The 17,160-nt window shown below is 45.0% G+C and overlaps 1 protein-coding gene across 1 annotated transcript in view; it reads left to right on the forward strand.

The window, feature by feature from the left end:
- LOC122787881 (RNA-binding protein FUS-like) overlaps positions 1-17,160 on the forward strand; it is a 921,130-nt gene that overhangs the window by 315,684 nt on the left and 588,286 nt on the right. Inside the window, exons 4-5 of the mRNA XM_044054799.1 lie at positions 3,054-3,126; positions 3,384-3,501. Of these exons, the coding sequence (XP_043910734.1) occupies positions 3,054-3,126; positions 3,384-3,501 (191 nt within the window). The remainder of the gene's footprint in view (positions 1-3,053; positions 3,127-3,383; positions 3,502-17,160) is intronic.

The raw sequence follows: 17,160 nt of genomic DNA on the forward strand, positions 1-17,160 counted from the left end.
AATTTTCATATCTACATGTCTGTGGGCCTTCACTGAGCCCTACCGACACTAGGGTCCTTTTGGGCAGTCTTGGCATTCCATCAGTCTGGAGGACATATTTTGGCATCTCTTAGGCTACTGTCCTACTGGGCAGTTCTGAGGTCTGTGCATACAGCCATCACATTTAAAGTCCCTGGTTTATGGTCCTACGTGTGACGTCCCACGCACCAACAGCAACCAGGCTTAAAGCTTTTGTATAGGAGCAGACGTTTGTGTCTCCTGAGGCAGGGGATCCCACAGTAAGAATACTGCAACATGGAAGAGAAGGACATCCTATGATTATGGGAAGATTTTACACAATTATTCTTTACATTTACTGGACGTACACAGGCAGTTACGGTTTTACTTGCACCATACGAAGGATTTGAGGAAATCAGACCAGCTTTGTTTTTTCTTTTTTCTTTTGCACATCAAGGAAAGGTGTCACTAAAGTTTCTATAGCATGATGGATGTACGGAATGTATTTCCTTTGTATACAAAAAGGTGAATATTCCCTTTCAGAGAAATGTAAAGGCTCATTCTACTACATCAGTGGCTACTTCTGCTGTATTCCTGTCTAGAGTTTCCATGGATATTTGTGCAGCTGTTACTTGGTCAAACCCACATACTTTAATCAGATCACTGTAAATTGTATCTGGTCTCAAGGGGGAGAGCAGCCTTTGGGTTGGCCGTTCTCAGGAAATCCTTCTTTAGAGACCCACCCAGGGCTTTGATAGCTAGGGACTCTGTCCCATATGTTGAGGATGAATGAAAATTTACATCAGAAAAATTATATTTTTGCCATAACGTTCATTCATCCTCGACTCCCCACCCTCCTTCCCCCTAGCCTTTAGGAAGAAGTAACTAGATGAGGACACAATTCAACACCTTATGTTCCTTAGGTTTTGAATTCTAGTTCATAGGATGATACTAGGTTATTGACCTGGAAGGAGTAATAAACCTAGTGAAGAATTTCGCCCATGTTCCCACAAAGTCAGCACCTAGTTTCCCTTGTCCAGCAGGGACACGGGTGGGATCGCAGGGATGTATTTTCTGATGTCTTCCTATTCCAATGTTGCAGCATTCTACATGTGGGTTTACCCTTCATTTCTTCACATACGTCCGGCCAGTATTCCAAAGTTTTTCAGTCCCTCAGGGTGTGTCAGGCGTTTGATGTGGTAGAAGAAACGTGGGCCATAAAAGTGATGTCTATACGCACCAGCCCTCCGAACTTTTCAGCCTCCAGTCGTACACCAGGTGTTTTTCCTACAGGCGTTGATTTTGAAATAATCGGATAAGTACCTCGTAAGGGTACCTTTCAGTCCTTCTTTATTTTAATTATAGTCTGTTCATGTCATTCCATACAGTCCTCTACGTTCCTCTTAGAGGGCTAGAGAGGTACTCTGCTTAACATGGAGAGGGAGTCTATTCCACAGACGGTCTCTGGCACACACCTGTCCCGCCAGCAAGTTCTATTAATGTCACATACCAAGTTGAGGTTTTGCATGCTGGTTGCATGAGTGGATTGTCACTTATGGATGGGTATGCAGCAACTCTGTCAAGATTGGGTCTGAGATGGCCTTGTATACCAGACACCGGTCACCTCTGAGCAGTCTGCATGAGACTGAGTATACGGACAGGGCTTTTAGCCTATCTGTATAGGACAGGTGTTTGAGACACTGGATTTTCCTGGTGAGGAACCTCTATGGTCTCTCCAGCTGCTGCATGTGCTTGGCAAGGTACATGCTGAAGGGGGCATTGTACTTGATAATGGGTCTGATAAGGGAGGAGTACAGAGGTGTTATGACCTCCTTGTTCCTGGATGAAATACCCTTGCTTATGAGGTGGGCCATGCAGAAAGCCTTCCGTACAGCGGAGGCAATGTGGTGGTCAAAAGTCAGGTTGATGTCAATCTGGGTGCCCAAGTCCCTCACTACTGCTTGTGTGTGTAGTACATTGTTATTAATGTGATAATTATTGGGACACCATTTTCCCCAAAGGGGATAATGATGCATTTCTTGGCAATCCGTTTGAGGCCATGCTTCTGGCAGCAGTCATTAGTTTGGGTAAGGCCATCTTGGAGGATGTTCACATCACTAGGGGAATTTAAGACCGCACCCAGCTTGCAGTCATCTGAAAACTTGGTTGGCCACAGACCACTGGTTTTGGCTTGCACCTTAGAATATTATATCCCAAACAGTAGAGGCCCCAAGACCGATCCTTTGTGTACACAGCTCCGTTACGGGTTTACTGTTAGAGGTGGCTTCTCTTAGTTTCACTGAGTGGGTTCTGTCAGTGAGCCAGTTAGCTACCCATCTGGTAAAATACAGGCTGATGCTTAGCTGGCAGTTGAAGGCTTTGGCTAGGCCAAGGTAGGTGGTGTGCATAATGTTCTCCTCATCCATGACTTTAGTGACCATTTCGAAGAAATTGACTAAGTTTAATAGGCATGATCTCCCCAGTGATGGCACTTTGTAGGGTTTCTTGTTTTTTCCTGTATTTTTTTCTGCATTAAGCTGTATGTACTATCTGAGGGGAATTGGGGATCAGTGTATCATGGGTAGTGAATAGATTGAGAGTTTGTAGGCTTCTACGAGCTGAAATAGTGACCGAGTTGGATCTGAGAGTCGGATCAGAGTTGCATACATTAAGGATGAATGAAAGTAGGCAACACAGATGGAATGTTTTATGGTAAGAACATAACTTTTTTTTTTCTTCTTCACATGCTTAAAATTGTAGCAGATTCGTCATACGTTTGGAGTGTAGTGTTAGTTTCAAACCAGATTTGTGTCCTCAGTAGGTTACAAATGAGTAAAAACCTTCTTGTTTGCATTATGGTGGAGTGCCTTGCCTCTCATTCTGTGTCTGAAATGATGGCAGGTAGTGTGACCCCCCCCCCCGTACATATGCTTGAGCTTTGCTGGCACTGTAAAGGAATTAGTGCCTTGGTACGTGGTCATGTGCTGGTGGAGGTCTGTGTTGTAGGGGGATGTTGCTGTGCTACACAACTAATTTTCATATTGTTTAATTTCTAGAGCTATGGACAATCTGACAGTTATGGTCAAAACTACGGGAGCAGTAATGGGAGTTACGGACATTATCAAGGAGGTATGAGCTTACCGTGGTGATTTTGCACCTAACCACTATTTTAATTTTTTTTTTTGTGTGTGTTGTAACTTTTTAACTGTGTAAGAGATGTTAAGCAGTACTTATTTGCTTCAGGTGACTCAGTTGAGACTCCTTCTTTGGGAGAAAAAGAAAAGGGGAAAAAAAAGTTTATCTGCTCGCATTTGAAATAATAAAACATGAAAAATCCATTTAATGTGGTGCTACATTTTAATTATCTGATTTTTTTTTTTCCCAAGGTTATGGTCAGGCAGCACAGCAGGGTTATGGATCCTCCAGTTATGAAAATCAAGGTTCAGGTAGTCAGCAGCCGTCGCAGGGAAGCTATGGACAGCAGAGCACAGACACTTCAGGAAGGTGAGTAAGCCAGATCTTTTAAAATTAGAAGACATTCTTGAACAGAATTTTATATTATGAATGGCCATAAGAACTTAACTTACAAATGAATATGAACAATGAAAGGCTTATACATTTTCAGAAGGGAAATTAACCAACTTTAGCAGATTCACATGTGCGTGAAATGTGGAGACTTTATACATATTTTGAATTTTAAGTTAACCTGGAGCTTTACCTTAACTCATTACAGCCGAGTGACGTCTCCTGACGTTTCTGCAGTTACCGCCTACTGCGCCTCTAGGCGTCAAATATTGCCTGTTCATATTTGCATTAATAATTCCAAAACCATGCTACATACAAGGAATCAGCATAGTTTATCTTGAAGCATACATGATGGCAAACACAACTGCACTGCTATATGACCTCTGCCAATGACTGTTTGTTAGAACTCTAAGGTAATAACTTCATTTTTAATGGCTGAAGCCACATCCACTGGGAGTTAAAGGTACATGCTCCAAAAGGCTGTAGTGGAGGAAATGAGTTAATTCACTGCCAGTGTTTAGGCAGGCTAGTCTTTTCATCAGCAATTATTGGCTTAAGTTTTGTGACCATCATCCGTAAGTAATGCATTTTCCTCAGTACTCTTCACAGGTATTCTTTAAGCTTATTACAAAACATGTGGGTTCAGTTTCAGAGCTTGCACATAGGTGGATTGGAAATTAACATGTGGTGATTATATGTTCATCATATTTATCACTGCTGAAGTAGCCTTGGCTGTATTGGTTATATCCTGCCAAGGATTTAACAGCCGGGCAGCCTCCTAAGCTTCAGGGCACCTTCCATATACCCAAACCTGTCAGCTTGAATTTAGCTGACTTAAAAGACAAGATTGGATGCAAAGCCCTTCAGAGTCTTAGTGCCATCTAAGGGTATGCTCCTCTGAGGATTTTGATGATCGACTGTCAGCTTTTGCATTTCCTTTGGGGCAGTCATCACATTTGGGATGATGTCCTTCAAGGATGCATCTGCAGTCATCACATATGGGTTGTCCTGCCTCAGGCAGCCCTTCGGTCGGCCGGATTCCAAAGTCTGGGTCAGGCGTCGGCTGATGTCGCCCTTTCCCCGACGTCAGAGCGCATGGGGTATAAAAGCGTCAGCTGACGCCATCTTCCTCTGTCTTTCTTGCCGCGTGGTGCCCGAAGCAGAAGCAGTTTGCAAGTGCCGGTCGGCCAGCTCCTGTATTTCAGCTACCGAAGACTTCAAAAGCTAAGTACCCCGTTGGGGACTCTTTCTTGCCTCAGCCGATGTCAGATAAAGTTAATAATTGCTTAACTTGTAGGAAACAAATACCTCCTAAGGATTTCCACTCTTACTGCCTCCCCTGCCTAGGCCCAGACCACGACGTCTCGGCCTGTTCAGCCTGTGCTTCCTTCAACCGACGCACTCTTAGACGTCGGGCGGAGTTTGCAGAGGATTTTTTTGGGGCTAGTTTTTCATACAATATGCCGTCGGAGACTCCGACTTCACATTTGACAAAGAAACGGAAGGACAAGGACCGACACATGCAGGCCGCGGTTTTGGCTGAAACCATGGCCAGGCCTACCGCGAGTGTCTCGGCTGAAACAGAGTCCTTGGTACTTCCGACCCCCGAAACCCCTCTACCGACAACCTCGGAGGCCCCTGCTGAGTCGGTTATTGAATTTCCTTCAGAAATTGGTGTCTTGGAAACTTTCGACACTAATCCTCTAGACAAAACTACACCAGCACGTGGTGCAGCTAGGCCTCCTGCATCCATGTCCATAAAGGTATTCACCAGGGCTAAAGCTGCTAAACATACAAAAGCTATGCCTCCCAGGGTTATTCCTCAGGGACCCTCTACAAGTTCACAGATTCTAACTTTAGCAGAGGACCTTATTTCCCTAATTAGGGGCTCTCAACCCTATCCGGACAGGGGCTCTCAACCCCCTCTAGACAAGAGGCCCAGGGTTGAGCCCTCTGATCCCCACTCCTCAGATGAGGCCTCTGATGGCTCTGCTCTCTCGGACTACCAGGAGGAGGCTTTTTCGGCCTACGAGGATTCTGATGCAGAGGAATCAATCCCCTCGGCCTCCCCTCCTGAAGAACTATCCTGCGGGGAGACCCTTCACACTATGAGAGCATTTCAAATGGCAGGGCTAGGAATTCTCTGATTCCAGGAAAAGATTAAGAACTTTTCTGCATTTACCTCAGCATAGACCTTTGGCTATTACTCCTGTTTTGAATGTCATTGATGTGTACTCTGAGTCTAGCACAACCCCTGACACTTTTCCTCCGGCCCCTGTCAAACCCGATAGGTATTACAGGGTAGCGGACTCGCATCTTTTTCTTTACAAGGCCCACTCTGCTGATCCAGAAACTATTTCCCAGGGCCCTAAAGGGGTTGCAGCTGCCACTACTAAAAATCCGCTCCCCTCAGAAAGGGAGTCCAGGGCTTTAGAGAGATGGGGTAAAAAAGTGTATACTTCTGCTACTCTTTCTATGAGGGTATTAAATTGTCAATTCCATATGATACAGTACCAAGAGTATTTGTTAGATGAATTGCATAAGAAACTGTCTTCACCTGAACCCCTAGATCGCAAATCACTTCAGGATCTGGTACATAACTCCCAGCAGGTTAGCAACCATTTCCTACAGTGTGGTTATGATGCATTGGAAGCTTCATGTAGGTCAGCTATGACGGGTGCAGTCATACGTAGGCATGCTTGGCTGAAGGAACAATCTCTGCCAGACCATGTTAATGCTAAGCTTCTGGATGCTCCACTGGAAAAGCAAAAGTTATTTGGCTCCACTGCTCAGGAGGTCTTAAAGAAATTTGAGGAAAAGGCAAAATCTGTACAAACAGTCAAAGATTTTCTACAAGTCCAACCACCAAGATTCAGCAGAAATTGGCTTACCAAGAATTGGTCCTTTCCGGACACAGAAAGATTTCAGAGAGGCAAGAACAGGCGTGCCAGAGGTAGAGGGCAAGCTAGAGGCTCCTACAGAGGGCGTCAGTGGCAGCCTCCCAACCAGAGAGGTAGTGCAGGACCTACAACTGCTGCACAAGGACAGACTCAATGACTTTGCTTTGACTCCGCCAACCAGGGCTCCATTAGGAGCACCTTTGGGCGGAAAGCTTTCCTTATTCTCAGAAAATTGGCACAGTATTACAAGAGACAAATGGACACTGCAAATAATAGACAAAGGATACAGGTTCCATTTTCACACATTGCCAAAAAGAAAAGGCATGCCGACCTGCCACCAAATCAAAGGGCAGAGGCTTTGAAACAAATCTCCAACTTAATGCAAATGAAAGCTATAGAAAAAGTTCCTCTTTCAGAACAAGGCCAAGGATTTTATTCCAGACTATTCCTTGTTCCAAGAAAAGAAAATCAATGGAGGCCTATTCTCGACTTGTCCGCACTGAATACTTATCTCATTGTGCCAAAATTCAAAATGCTGACCCTACAGCAACTCCTTCCCATGCTGGGCAAGGGGTCTTGGCTGGTGACTCTAGACCTCAAGGAGGCATACCTGCATGTCCCTATCAGACAAAGTTGCCGAAGACACCTCAGATTTCTTGCAGGTTCAGAGCATTATCAATTCTCAGCATTGCCCTTTGGCTTATCTACTGCGCCCAGAGTATTCACGAAATGCCTGGCATCAGTAATTGCACACTGCAGACTTCAGGGGATTCAAATATACCCATATCTGGATGACTGCCTTATACAAGCGGACAGCCAACAAACTTTGGTAAAGGACTTGAATTATGCCATCCATCTACTGCAGGCCTTGGGATATACAATCAACATTCACAAATCAAGACTTGTTCCATCCCAAAGAATAACTTTTCTGGGTGCGGATCTAGACACAACCACCCAAATGGCTTTTCTCACAGAAGAAAAACAAAGACAACTACCGGATTACTTCAAGAATCTGACAAGGCAAACTCAGCTGACTGCAAGGAAAATCCTGCAGGCCCTGGGTTACATGGCGTCTTGCATTCTTCTGATTCCACAAGCAAGGCTGCATATGAGAAAACTACAATGGTACCTAAGGAGTTTATGGACTCAGCACAGTCACAGCTTAGAAACTTTGATCCCACTCATTCTATGCCTCCAAAAGTAATTTCTGCGGTGGGCTCAAGCAAGCCAAACAGGGGTCTGCCCTTCAGCAAGCCAATAGCCAGACAAACCATTACAACGGACGCTTCAGACCACGGTTGGGGAGCACACATGGAGGGCAGATGTATTCAAGGGCTATGGTCACAAAAGGAGCTACGCACGCACATAAACCAAAAGGAAATGCTGGCAGTGATGCATGCAATCGAGGCCTTCAAACACTTTCTGCATCAAGGCCACCTGCTAATAAGGACAGACAACACCACAGTTGTGGTACATAAACAAGCAAGGAGGCACCCATTCCTACCCTCTTTGCAGACTGGCAATGAATCTATGGGAACTTTCCTTGAAACTCAATATAGAGCTGGAATCCCAGTTTGTGCCAGGAAAAGACAATATACTGGCGGACAGCTTAAGCAGAAATATCATGGATGCACACGAATGGATGCTGCACCCAGACATCTTCCTACAGATAACACAATCATGGAGAAGGCGAGACATAGATGTTTTTGCCTCCCCCCACAATCATCAGCTGAAGAAATTCTGCTCGAGGACATACCACCCACAAGCATGGAAAGTGGACGCCCTATCTTTCAGCTGGAGAACTCTAACAGTGTATGCATTTCCACCTCTTCCATTAATGACCAAGGTCTTACTGAAAATCAGGACAGAGCAGCCAAAAGTAATTCTGATAGCTCCGGACTGGCCAAGACAGCACTGGTACCCACTGCTAAAGAGCATGTCACGCACAAAACCATGGCCTCTTCCTCAATGGCCACGTCTCCTGACACAGCACAATTACAAAACTCTGCATTCCAACCTGAAGACCTTGCAACTAACAGCCTGGAAAATACCTTGACTCCTCCTCAGGATAAGCTATCCAAGAGAGTGAAGGATATCATGGAAGCTCGCCGGCCTTCCACAAGAAAGGCATATTCAGCAAAATGGAAAAGATTTCACACTTGGAGCACCACAAAGGGCCTAGATGCGACAGTGATGAACATGGCACATATCCTGGAATACTTGGCAGAAATGCTCCACAATGGCCTGTCTTACTCTTCCATTAAAATTCATGCTTCAGCAATTTCAGCAGAGTACAATACTGATCCACCTGTTTTTTCTCATCCTCTCCTAAGACAGTTTCTAAGAGGAATTAAAAACATCAATCCTCCAAGGAAACCTCCAGTGCCTACTTGGGACCTTAACTTCGTGTTAGAAAAACTCACTCTGCCTCCCTTTGAACCAGCAGCATCTGCAGAACTACAGTTCCTGTCTTGGAAGACCGCCTTCCTTCTGGCCATAACCTCAGCAAGAAGAGTATCTGAGTTACAGGCCCTCATGGCAGTACAGTCATTTCTTATTTTTCATCAGGACAGAGTCTCATTGAGAACCAATCCTTCATTTATGCCAAAGGTGGTATCCAGGGTCTCCTTAAACCAAGCTATTCACCTGCCTACCTTCTTTCCAAATCCACAAAACAAAGGGGAGAAACTTCTGCACACCCTGGACATATACAGACAGTTGCGCTACTACTTGGACAGAACAAAAAGCTACAGAAAAACTGACCAGCTGTTGGTAACATATGCTGCTGGTGCGCAAGGAAAAGCAATTTCCAAACAGACAATTTCAAAATGGATAGGGAATTGCATTCGTTTTTGTTATTCCTTTCATGGAAAAACTGTGCCAGTTAACATTAGACCTCATTCCACCAGAGCCACAGCCACCTCCACAGCTTTCTTAAGAGGGGTGGCTACCAAGGACATTTTAGAAGCTGCTACATGGAGCTCCGTGCATACATTTTCCAAGCATTACAATTTACCTTTATATTCCAGATCCAGAGCAGGCTTTGCTACGGCAGTCCTGCAGGGCATTTTAGCTACACTATCCTTTACATAGATCCTCCACCTCCAAATTGGCTATGGTAATCTACCCATATGTGATGACTGCAGATGCAGCCTTGAAGGACATAGTACAGTTTTGTACCTACCATAAATGTAGATGTCCGATAGGTATGCATCTGCAGTCAGGTTTACCCTCCCTCCTTCCCCTCTGTGGTATTTATTGGGTACTTTTCCCTCTCATAGCTAGCTGGGGTTATCTATTATGGTGTATTTGTTTTATATATATATATATATATATATATATATATTTCTGTGCATGTTTGGAATTTATTGCTTTTCTCCAAATTTAGCCTTCCTTTGAGGGCACCTGGCATCTGGGGCAAGAAACACTGAGGAAGATGGCGTCGGCTGACGCTTTTATACCCCAGGCGCTCTGACGTCGGGGAAAGGGAGACATCAGCTGACGCCAGACCCAGACTTTGGAATCCGGCCGACCAAAGGGCTGCCTGAGGCAGGACAACCCATATGTGATGACTGCAGATGCATACCTATCGGACATCTACATTTATGGTAGGTACAAAACTGTACTTTCTTCGTGTTTCACTGTTGCAGTCATTACATTTGGGTAATCTGCTTGCAGGTTGCACTCAGTTGGCCTGATTAACAAAGTCTTGGGTCCTGCGTCGGTTGCTGTCCCTTCTTCCATGACGTCAGGTCGAGTATAAAACATGCAGCCGACGCCATTACATCAGTCTTTCTTGCCATGCGGTGCCCGAAGCAGAAGCACTTTGTAAGTACTGGTCGTCCGACTCCTGAAATTTCCGTTTTCAAGTTTCAGAACCGAAGTCTTCAACTAAAAGCCAAGCAACTTTTTCTTGCTCTTTCCCGATGTCAGTAAAAGTTAATAATTGCATTACTTGTGGAAAGCAAATACCTCATAAAGATTTTTATTCGTACTGTATTCCTTGCCTAGGCCCTCACCACAACATACCTTGTTGTCTGTTTTGTGCTTTTATTTAATCAGCACACTATCCGTCGCAGGTATATTTTCGGTACTCATTGAGGCGCTTTCGCAGTCCCTGATACCCGCTACTTCTGATTCGCAGGCCTCTACTGAGACCCATTCAGAATCCGGTATGCAGCGAGATACTTCCGCTATGGAACACGCGGATGTCTCTAGCTTGGATGGGTCCGGAGCCAATGTGCAGGCACTGGCTTCTGAGGGTGTATTCAGGCCTACGGACTTGCATATTCAATCGACGTCTCCTTCATTAATAAGGCCTAAGTCTCGATCCATGTCTAAAAAAAACGGCGCCCAGGCCGCATGCTCAGGCCTCTTTGCCTAAATAAAAAATTATAAAAATGGCTGAAGACCTAATGAACTCTAATCAGGGGTAGTCAACCCCTCCCCTCTAAGAGGCCTAGGCCTGAGCTGGATTATGAATCTTCTGATCAGGATTCTGTTTTTTTTCTGATTCTTCTGATGACCTGGATTTGTTCTTACCTACTTATGAGGATTCTGATGCAGAGGACTCTATTCCCTCTGCTTCCCCTCCTAAAGATTTTTCTTTTGGGGAAACAATACATACTCTGAGGGAGCATTTTCACCGGGAAAGCCAGGAATTTTCTGTTTCAAAAAAAGAGGCTAAGGGATTTCCTTCTCCTACCTTAGCATAGGCCTTTGGCTATTCCTCCTGTATTAGTCATTATTGACTATGCTTTCTCTGAATTCAGTTTGGCCCCTGAATTCAGTTTGGCCCCTGATTCCCTGCCTCCTGCTCCCAGTAAACCTGACCGATACTGCAGGGTCCCAGAGTCCCATAAGTTCCTTTTCAAAAATCCTATTGCAGATCCTGAGGCTATTTCACAGGGGCTCATGGGCATTAAGGCTTCTACTGCTAAAAATCCTACCCCTTCTGATAGAGACTCCAGGGTGCTGGATAGATGGGGTAAAAAGGTTTATACTTCAGCAGCCTTGGCAATTAGAGCTTTAAACTGCCAATTTCATAAGTTAAAATATCAGCAGCATGTTATTGGACTACTTAAACAGAAAATTATGTTGACTCCTGACTCTGGAAAATAGACTTAAGGATTTAATGCATTCTGCTGAACAAGTTGGAAAACATACTTTGCAATGTGGTTTTGATTTCTTAGAGGCATCTTGCAGGGCTGGTGTTACTGTGTCTGTGCTTAGAAGGCATGCTTGGCTTAAGGAGCAATATTTGCCTGACCATGTTAAAGCTAAATTGTTGGATGCTCTTTTAAATCAGGACTGCCTGTTTGGCAACAAATAAGAAGTTCTTAAAAAGATGGAAGATAAAGCTAAATCTATGAAAACTGTTAAATATTTTTTACAAGTTCAGCCTCCTTGATTTAGCAGACACTGGCCTTCTAAGAATTGGTCCTTTCCAGCCCCTTCCATGTCTTCTCAAGCCAAACCCAGACACAGCAAAACCCCCAGGTTTCGTCCAGGGGACATACAGAACTAAGCAGTGGGGTGGCCTCCACTTCCAAATCTGGGAATAATAAGACTCCACCCCCCCACCCCCATGGTAAACTGTCTCAATGACTTCCTTTTAAAATTTCCAAGCACTTATTAACTTGACTGCCCCTTTGGGGGAAAAGATTGCTCTTCATGCAAAGAAATGGGAACTCATTACCCAGGACAAATGGGTTTTAAATAGTGTCCCGGGGATACAGATTTCACTTCCACACGTTGTCAATTCTAAGTGGGTGGCCGGACCTACCCCCAAATCAGTGAGCAGAGGCCTAAAAACAAGTACTTTCTCTCTTAAGCATGGGGACTATTCAACTGGTACCATAAGAGGAAAAGGAACAAGGTTTCTACTAGAGACTTTTCCTGGTACCCAGAAAAGACAATTCATGGCGTCCTGTCCTGGACCGGTCTACTCTAAACACATTTCTGGACATTCCAAGATTCAAGATGCTGACTCTTCACCAATTACTTCCTGTGCTAGGCAAAGACACCTGGTTGGCAACACTACATCTAAAAGAAGCATACCTGCACATCCCAATCGGGGACTCTTGCATAAAATACCTACGCTTCAAAGCAGGCTACATGCACTATCAGATGTTCATCGTGTTTCACTGTTGCAGTCATCAGTGCAGGGTTCTTCCTGCCGGCAGGCAGCCCTCGGTAGGCCAGAATCCCAAAGTCTGGCTCCGGCGTCTGCTGTTCAGTCATGCTCCCTGGCGTCAGAGCTCCAGGAGTACAACGCTGCCAGTCGACGCCATGTTCTCCAGTCTTGCTTGCCGTGCGGTGAAAGCAGTTCGCAAGTGCCGTTCGGCTGACTCCTGATATCTTTTTTGTGCTTCAGTCCGAAGACTTACTTCTTCTTCTCAAGCTAAGTACCCCGTTGGGGAATCATTTTTTTCTTGCTCCAGTCCGATGTCAGAAAAAGTTAATAATTGCATTTCTTGTGGGAAGCAAATACCTCATAAGGATTTCCACTCTTACTGTATTCCTTGTTTAGGCCCTGACCATGACATAGCTAGTTGTCGGTTTTGTGTTATATTTAACCAATGTACGATTAAGCGGAGGTACGATTTTGCTTTTCACTACTTTGGCAGGCGATTTAATTATAAAATGTCGTCGGACACGCTTCCGACTACCGGAGTTCACAAACGACGTAGGGATAAGGACAGGCCTCAGAGGTCCAAATCAGATGACGTTTTACAAGCAGAGCCAGCTACAGGTTCGGCCGTCGTCAGTGAGGTGCTTTCGCAGCCCCTGTCGTCAGCCATTTCAGAACTGATTGCCGAAACGGACTCCCACGAGGAGCCAACAAGGCCTTTGAGTACTCCAGCTGCAGGACCTTTGGACAGTGCTCCTTCGGATGGGTCCGGAGCCGCTGTGCAGGTACCGGCTTCCGAGGGGGTTTTCAGGCCTACACAGCTTCTGATAGATTTAGAAGGAGTCTTTGCCTTTAAGACACCAGCCAGGCCTCTTCTGATCCGGGACCCAAATCTCAAACTGCTACTTAAAATGGCGGACGACTTACTAACCATGATTAAGGGTTCACATCCCCCTCCAGACAAAAGGCCAAGGCAAGAATTGGATTATGAATCCTCTGATCAGGCATCTATTTCTTCAGTGTCTTCCTCTGAACAGGAATATACTTTCCCTCCTTATGAGGATTCTGATGCTGAGGAATCCATTCCATCAGCTTCTCACCCTGAGGATTTTTCCTTTGGGGAAACTTTACATGACATGAGGGAACATTTTCACTGGGAAGGACAGGAGTACTCTGAATCTAAGAGAAAGCTTAGGGATTTCCTTCTTCTTCCCCAACATAGACCCCTGGCTATTCCTCCTATTTTGGATATTGTGGATGATGCCTTTTCTGAGGCTAATTTAACCCCCGATTCCTTTCCTCCAGCCCCTGCTAAGCCTGACAGATATTACAGGGTCCCTGACTCCCTCCAGTTCCTTTACAAAAATCCTACTGCTGATCCAGAAACCATTTCTCAGGGTCCTAAGGGGGGGTAAGGCCGCCTCTGCTAAAAACCCTATTCCGACAGATAAGGATTCTAGAGCTTTGGAGAGATGGGGCAAAAAAGTGTACACTTCTGCTACTTTATCTATTAGGGCTTTAAATTGTCAATTTAATATGTGAAAATATCAGCAATTCCTGCTGTCTGTTATGAAACAAAAGTTAGGTACCATCTCTGCATGTGCAGATAATAAGGAATTACACAATTTGATGCATGCTACTGATAAAGTGGGGAAGCATGGTTTACACTGTGGTTTTGATGCCTTGGAGGCTTCATGCAGGGCGGCTGCCTCTGGCACAGTCATTAGAAGGCATGCTTGGTTAAAAGAACAAAACTTACTTGATCAAGTGAAAGCAAAGTTACTGGATGCTCCTGTTCAGCATAATCTTTTGTTTTGGTCTATGGCTGAAGAGGTGATAAAGAAAATGGAGAATAAGGCAAAATCCATGCAAACGGTTAAGGATTTCTTACAAGTTCAGCCCCCAAGATTTAGCAGAAATTGGCCAACTAAAAATTGGTCCTTTCCCAGCTCGGACAGGCCACAGAGGGGTAGATATAGGAGCTCCAGAGGAAGGGTCCAAGCATAGACCTAGACAGTGGAGTGCTTCTACCCCCAGGGGTGGAGAGGACAGACCTCACTCTTATAGAACACAGGCTCAATGACTCCCCCTGCATGGCTCCAGGAACTTCTCTCCTGGAAGCCCCTCTAGGAGGAAAACTCTCTCTTTTTCAGCAAAATTGGACTTGCATAACCCAAGACGAGTGGGTTCTGGATGTAGTTTCAAGAGGTTACAAATTCCACTTTCATACCTTGCCAAGACCATACGGATGGCCAGATCTACCAAAACACCAATGGGCAGAGGCATTAAACCAGGTGGGGATCCCTCATGGCTATGAGGGCCATAGAACTGGTTTCACAATCAGAGACTGGGCAAGGCTTTTACTCTGGGCTCATTCTAGTTCCCAGAAAACAAAATTCACGGAGACCCATCCTGGGTCTGTCAGTCTTAAATACTTTCCTAGAGATACCAAAGTTCAAGATGCTTACTCTGCAGCAGCTCTTGCCATTGTTGAGCAAAAATGCATGGATGGTGACATAGCCTACACATCCCTATCAGACAGGAGTGCAGAAAATACATCCGGTTCGAGGCCGGCTCGAAACATTACCAATTCTCTGCGCTGCCCTTTGGCTTGTCTACTGCGCCCAGGGTCTTCACCAAGTGCCTGGCACCGGTAGTAGCTTATTGCAGACTCAAGGGAATTCAAATTTACCCCTATCGGACGACTGCCTTATTCAAGCAGACAGCAAGGATGTCTTACTCCAGCACCTGGAATTTGTTCAAAATCTACTCAAGTACCTGGGATTCACTGTGAACATAAAAAAGTCAAATTTGATACCCTCACAACAGATAACTTTTCTGGGTGCTCTTCTAAACGCAACAACCCAGATGGCATTCCTGACATCTGAAAAACAACTACAGCTGGCTTCAATTTTCAAAACCTTGGCGTCAATGTCTCAGCTAACTGCAAGGAAATTCCTGCAGGCTTTGGGTTACATGGCCTCCTACATCCTTCTCATACCAAATGCAAGGCTACATATGAGAAAAATACAATGGTACCTAAAAAGTGTATGGTCCCAGCATTGCCATAGCCTGGACACCCAGATTGCTGTCTTGCCTTGCCTACAAAAGGAATTCCATTGGTGGACCATGGCATGCCTTCACAACAAAGGGAAAGCCTTCGGTCTGCTCCCAGCCAGCCAAGTGATAACCACAGACGCCTCAGATTACGCATGGGGAGCCCACTTGCAGGGGAAAGGCCTGCAAGGTTTTTGGACAGAGGATCAGAAGCACCTACATATCAGTTTAAAAGAGATGCTAGCTGTACAGAATGCCCTCTTGGCTTTCAGGGATCTTCTACAACCGGGACAACTACTGATACGGACAGACACTACAGTTATGTGGTACATAAACAAGCAAGGGGGTTCACACTCCTACCCCCTATGCAGACTAGCCATGACTCTATGGAACACAGCTCTAGCTTGCAAAGTGGATCTACAAGCTCAGTTCCTGCCAGGGAAACAAAATATTCTGGCAGACAGCTTGAGCAGGAACCTGTCAGATCCACACGAGTGGATGCTAGACACCCAAACATTCAAGATGATTACAGAAGCCTGGGGCTGCCCGGACATAGATCTATTTGCATCCCCCCTCAACCACCAGTTACAGATTTTTTGCACAAGACAATTTCACAAACTAGCATGGAAAGTGGATGCACTATCATTCAATTGGAGACCTAGAACTGATTTTCCTTCTGATTCTTCTGATCAGGAATCTGATATTTCTGTTTCTTCTGATTACCAGGATTTGCCCTTGTCTATCTATGAGGATTCTGATACAGAGGATTCCATTCCCTCTGCTTCCCCTCCAGAAGATTTTTCTCTTGGTGAAACCTTGCATACTCTTGGGGAGCATTTCCGCTGGGAAAGCCAGGATTACTCTGACTCCAAAAAAAGAGGCTTAGGGAATTTTTACTTCTTCCTCAACACAGGCCTTTAGCTATCCCTCCTGATGTTCTTCTTGTTTCACTGTTTCAGTCATTACATTTGGGTAATCTGCTGGCAGGTTGCCCTCAGTCTGCCTGAATAACAAAGTCTTGGATCCTGCATCGGTTGCTGTCTCCTCTTCCATGACGTCAGGTCGTCAGGGGTGTAAAACATGCAGTCGATGCCATTTTAATCAGTCTTTCTTGCTGCGCAGTGCCAGAAGCTGAAGCAGTTCGCAAGTGCCGGTCTGCCGACCCCTGTAATTTTCATTTTCGAGTTTCAGAACCAAAGTCTTCAAACTAAAGCTAAGTACCCCATTGGGGAAACTTTTTCTTGCTCCTTACCGATGTCAGTAAAAGTTGTTAATTGCATTACTTGTGGGAAGCAAATACCTCATAAGGATTTTCATTTGTTCTTTATTCCTTGCCTAGGCCCTGATCACAATGTGCCTTGCTGTCGGTTTTGTGCTAAATTTAACCAACGCACTATTAAGCATCTGTATATTTTTGCTTCTAAATATTTTGGTTCATGATTTAACTAACCTGAAATGTCGTCTGTTAGCAATCCGACTACCGGAGTTCACAAAAAACGCAAGGAAAAAGACGGAGACAGACCGTGGAGGTCCAAAACGGACGATAAA

The sequence above is a fragment of the Protopterus annectens genome, chromosome 13.part0 (genome assembly GCF_019279795.1).
Source record: "Protopterus annectens isolate FY-2018-M chromosome 13.part0, PAN1.0, whole genome shotgun sequence".
Lineage (NCBI taxonomy): Eukaryota > Metazoa > Chordata > Ceratodontiformes > Protopteridae > Protopterus > Protopterus annectens.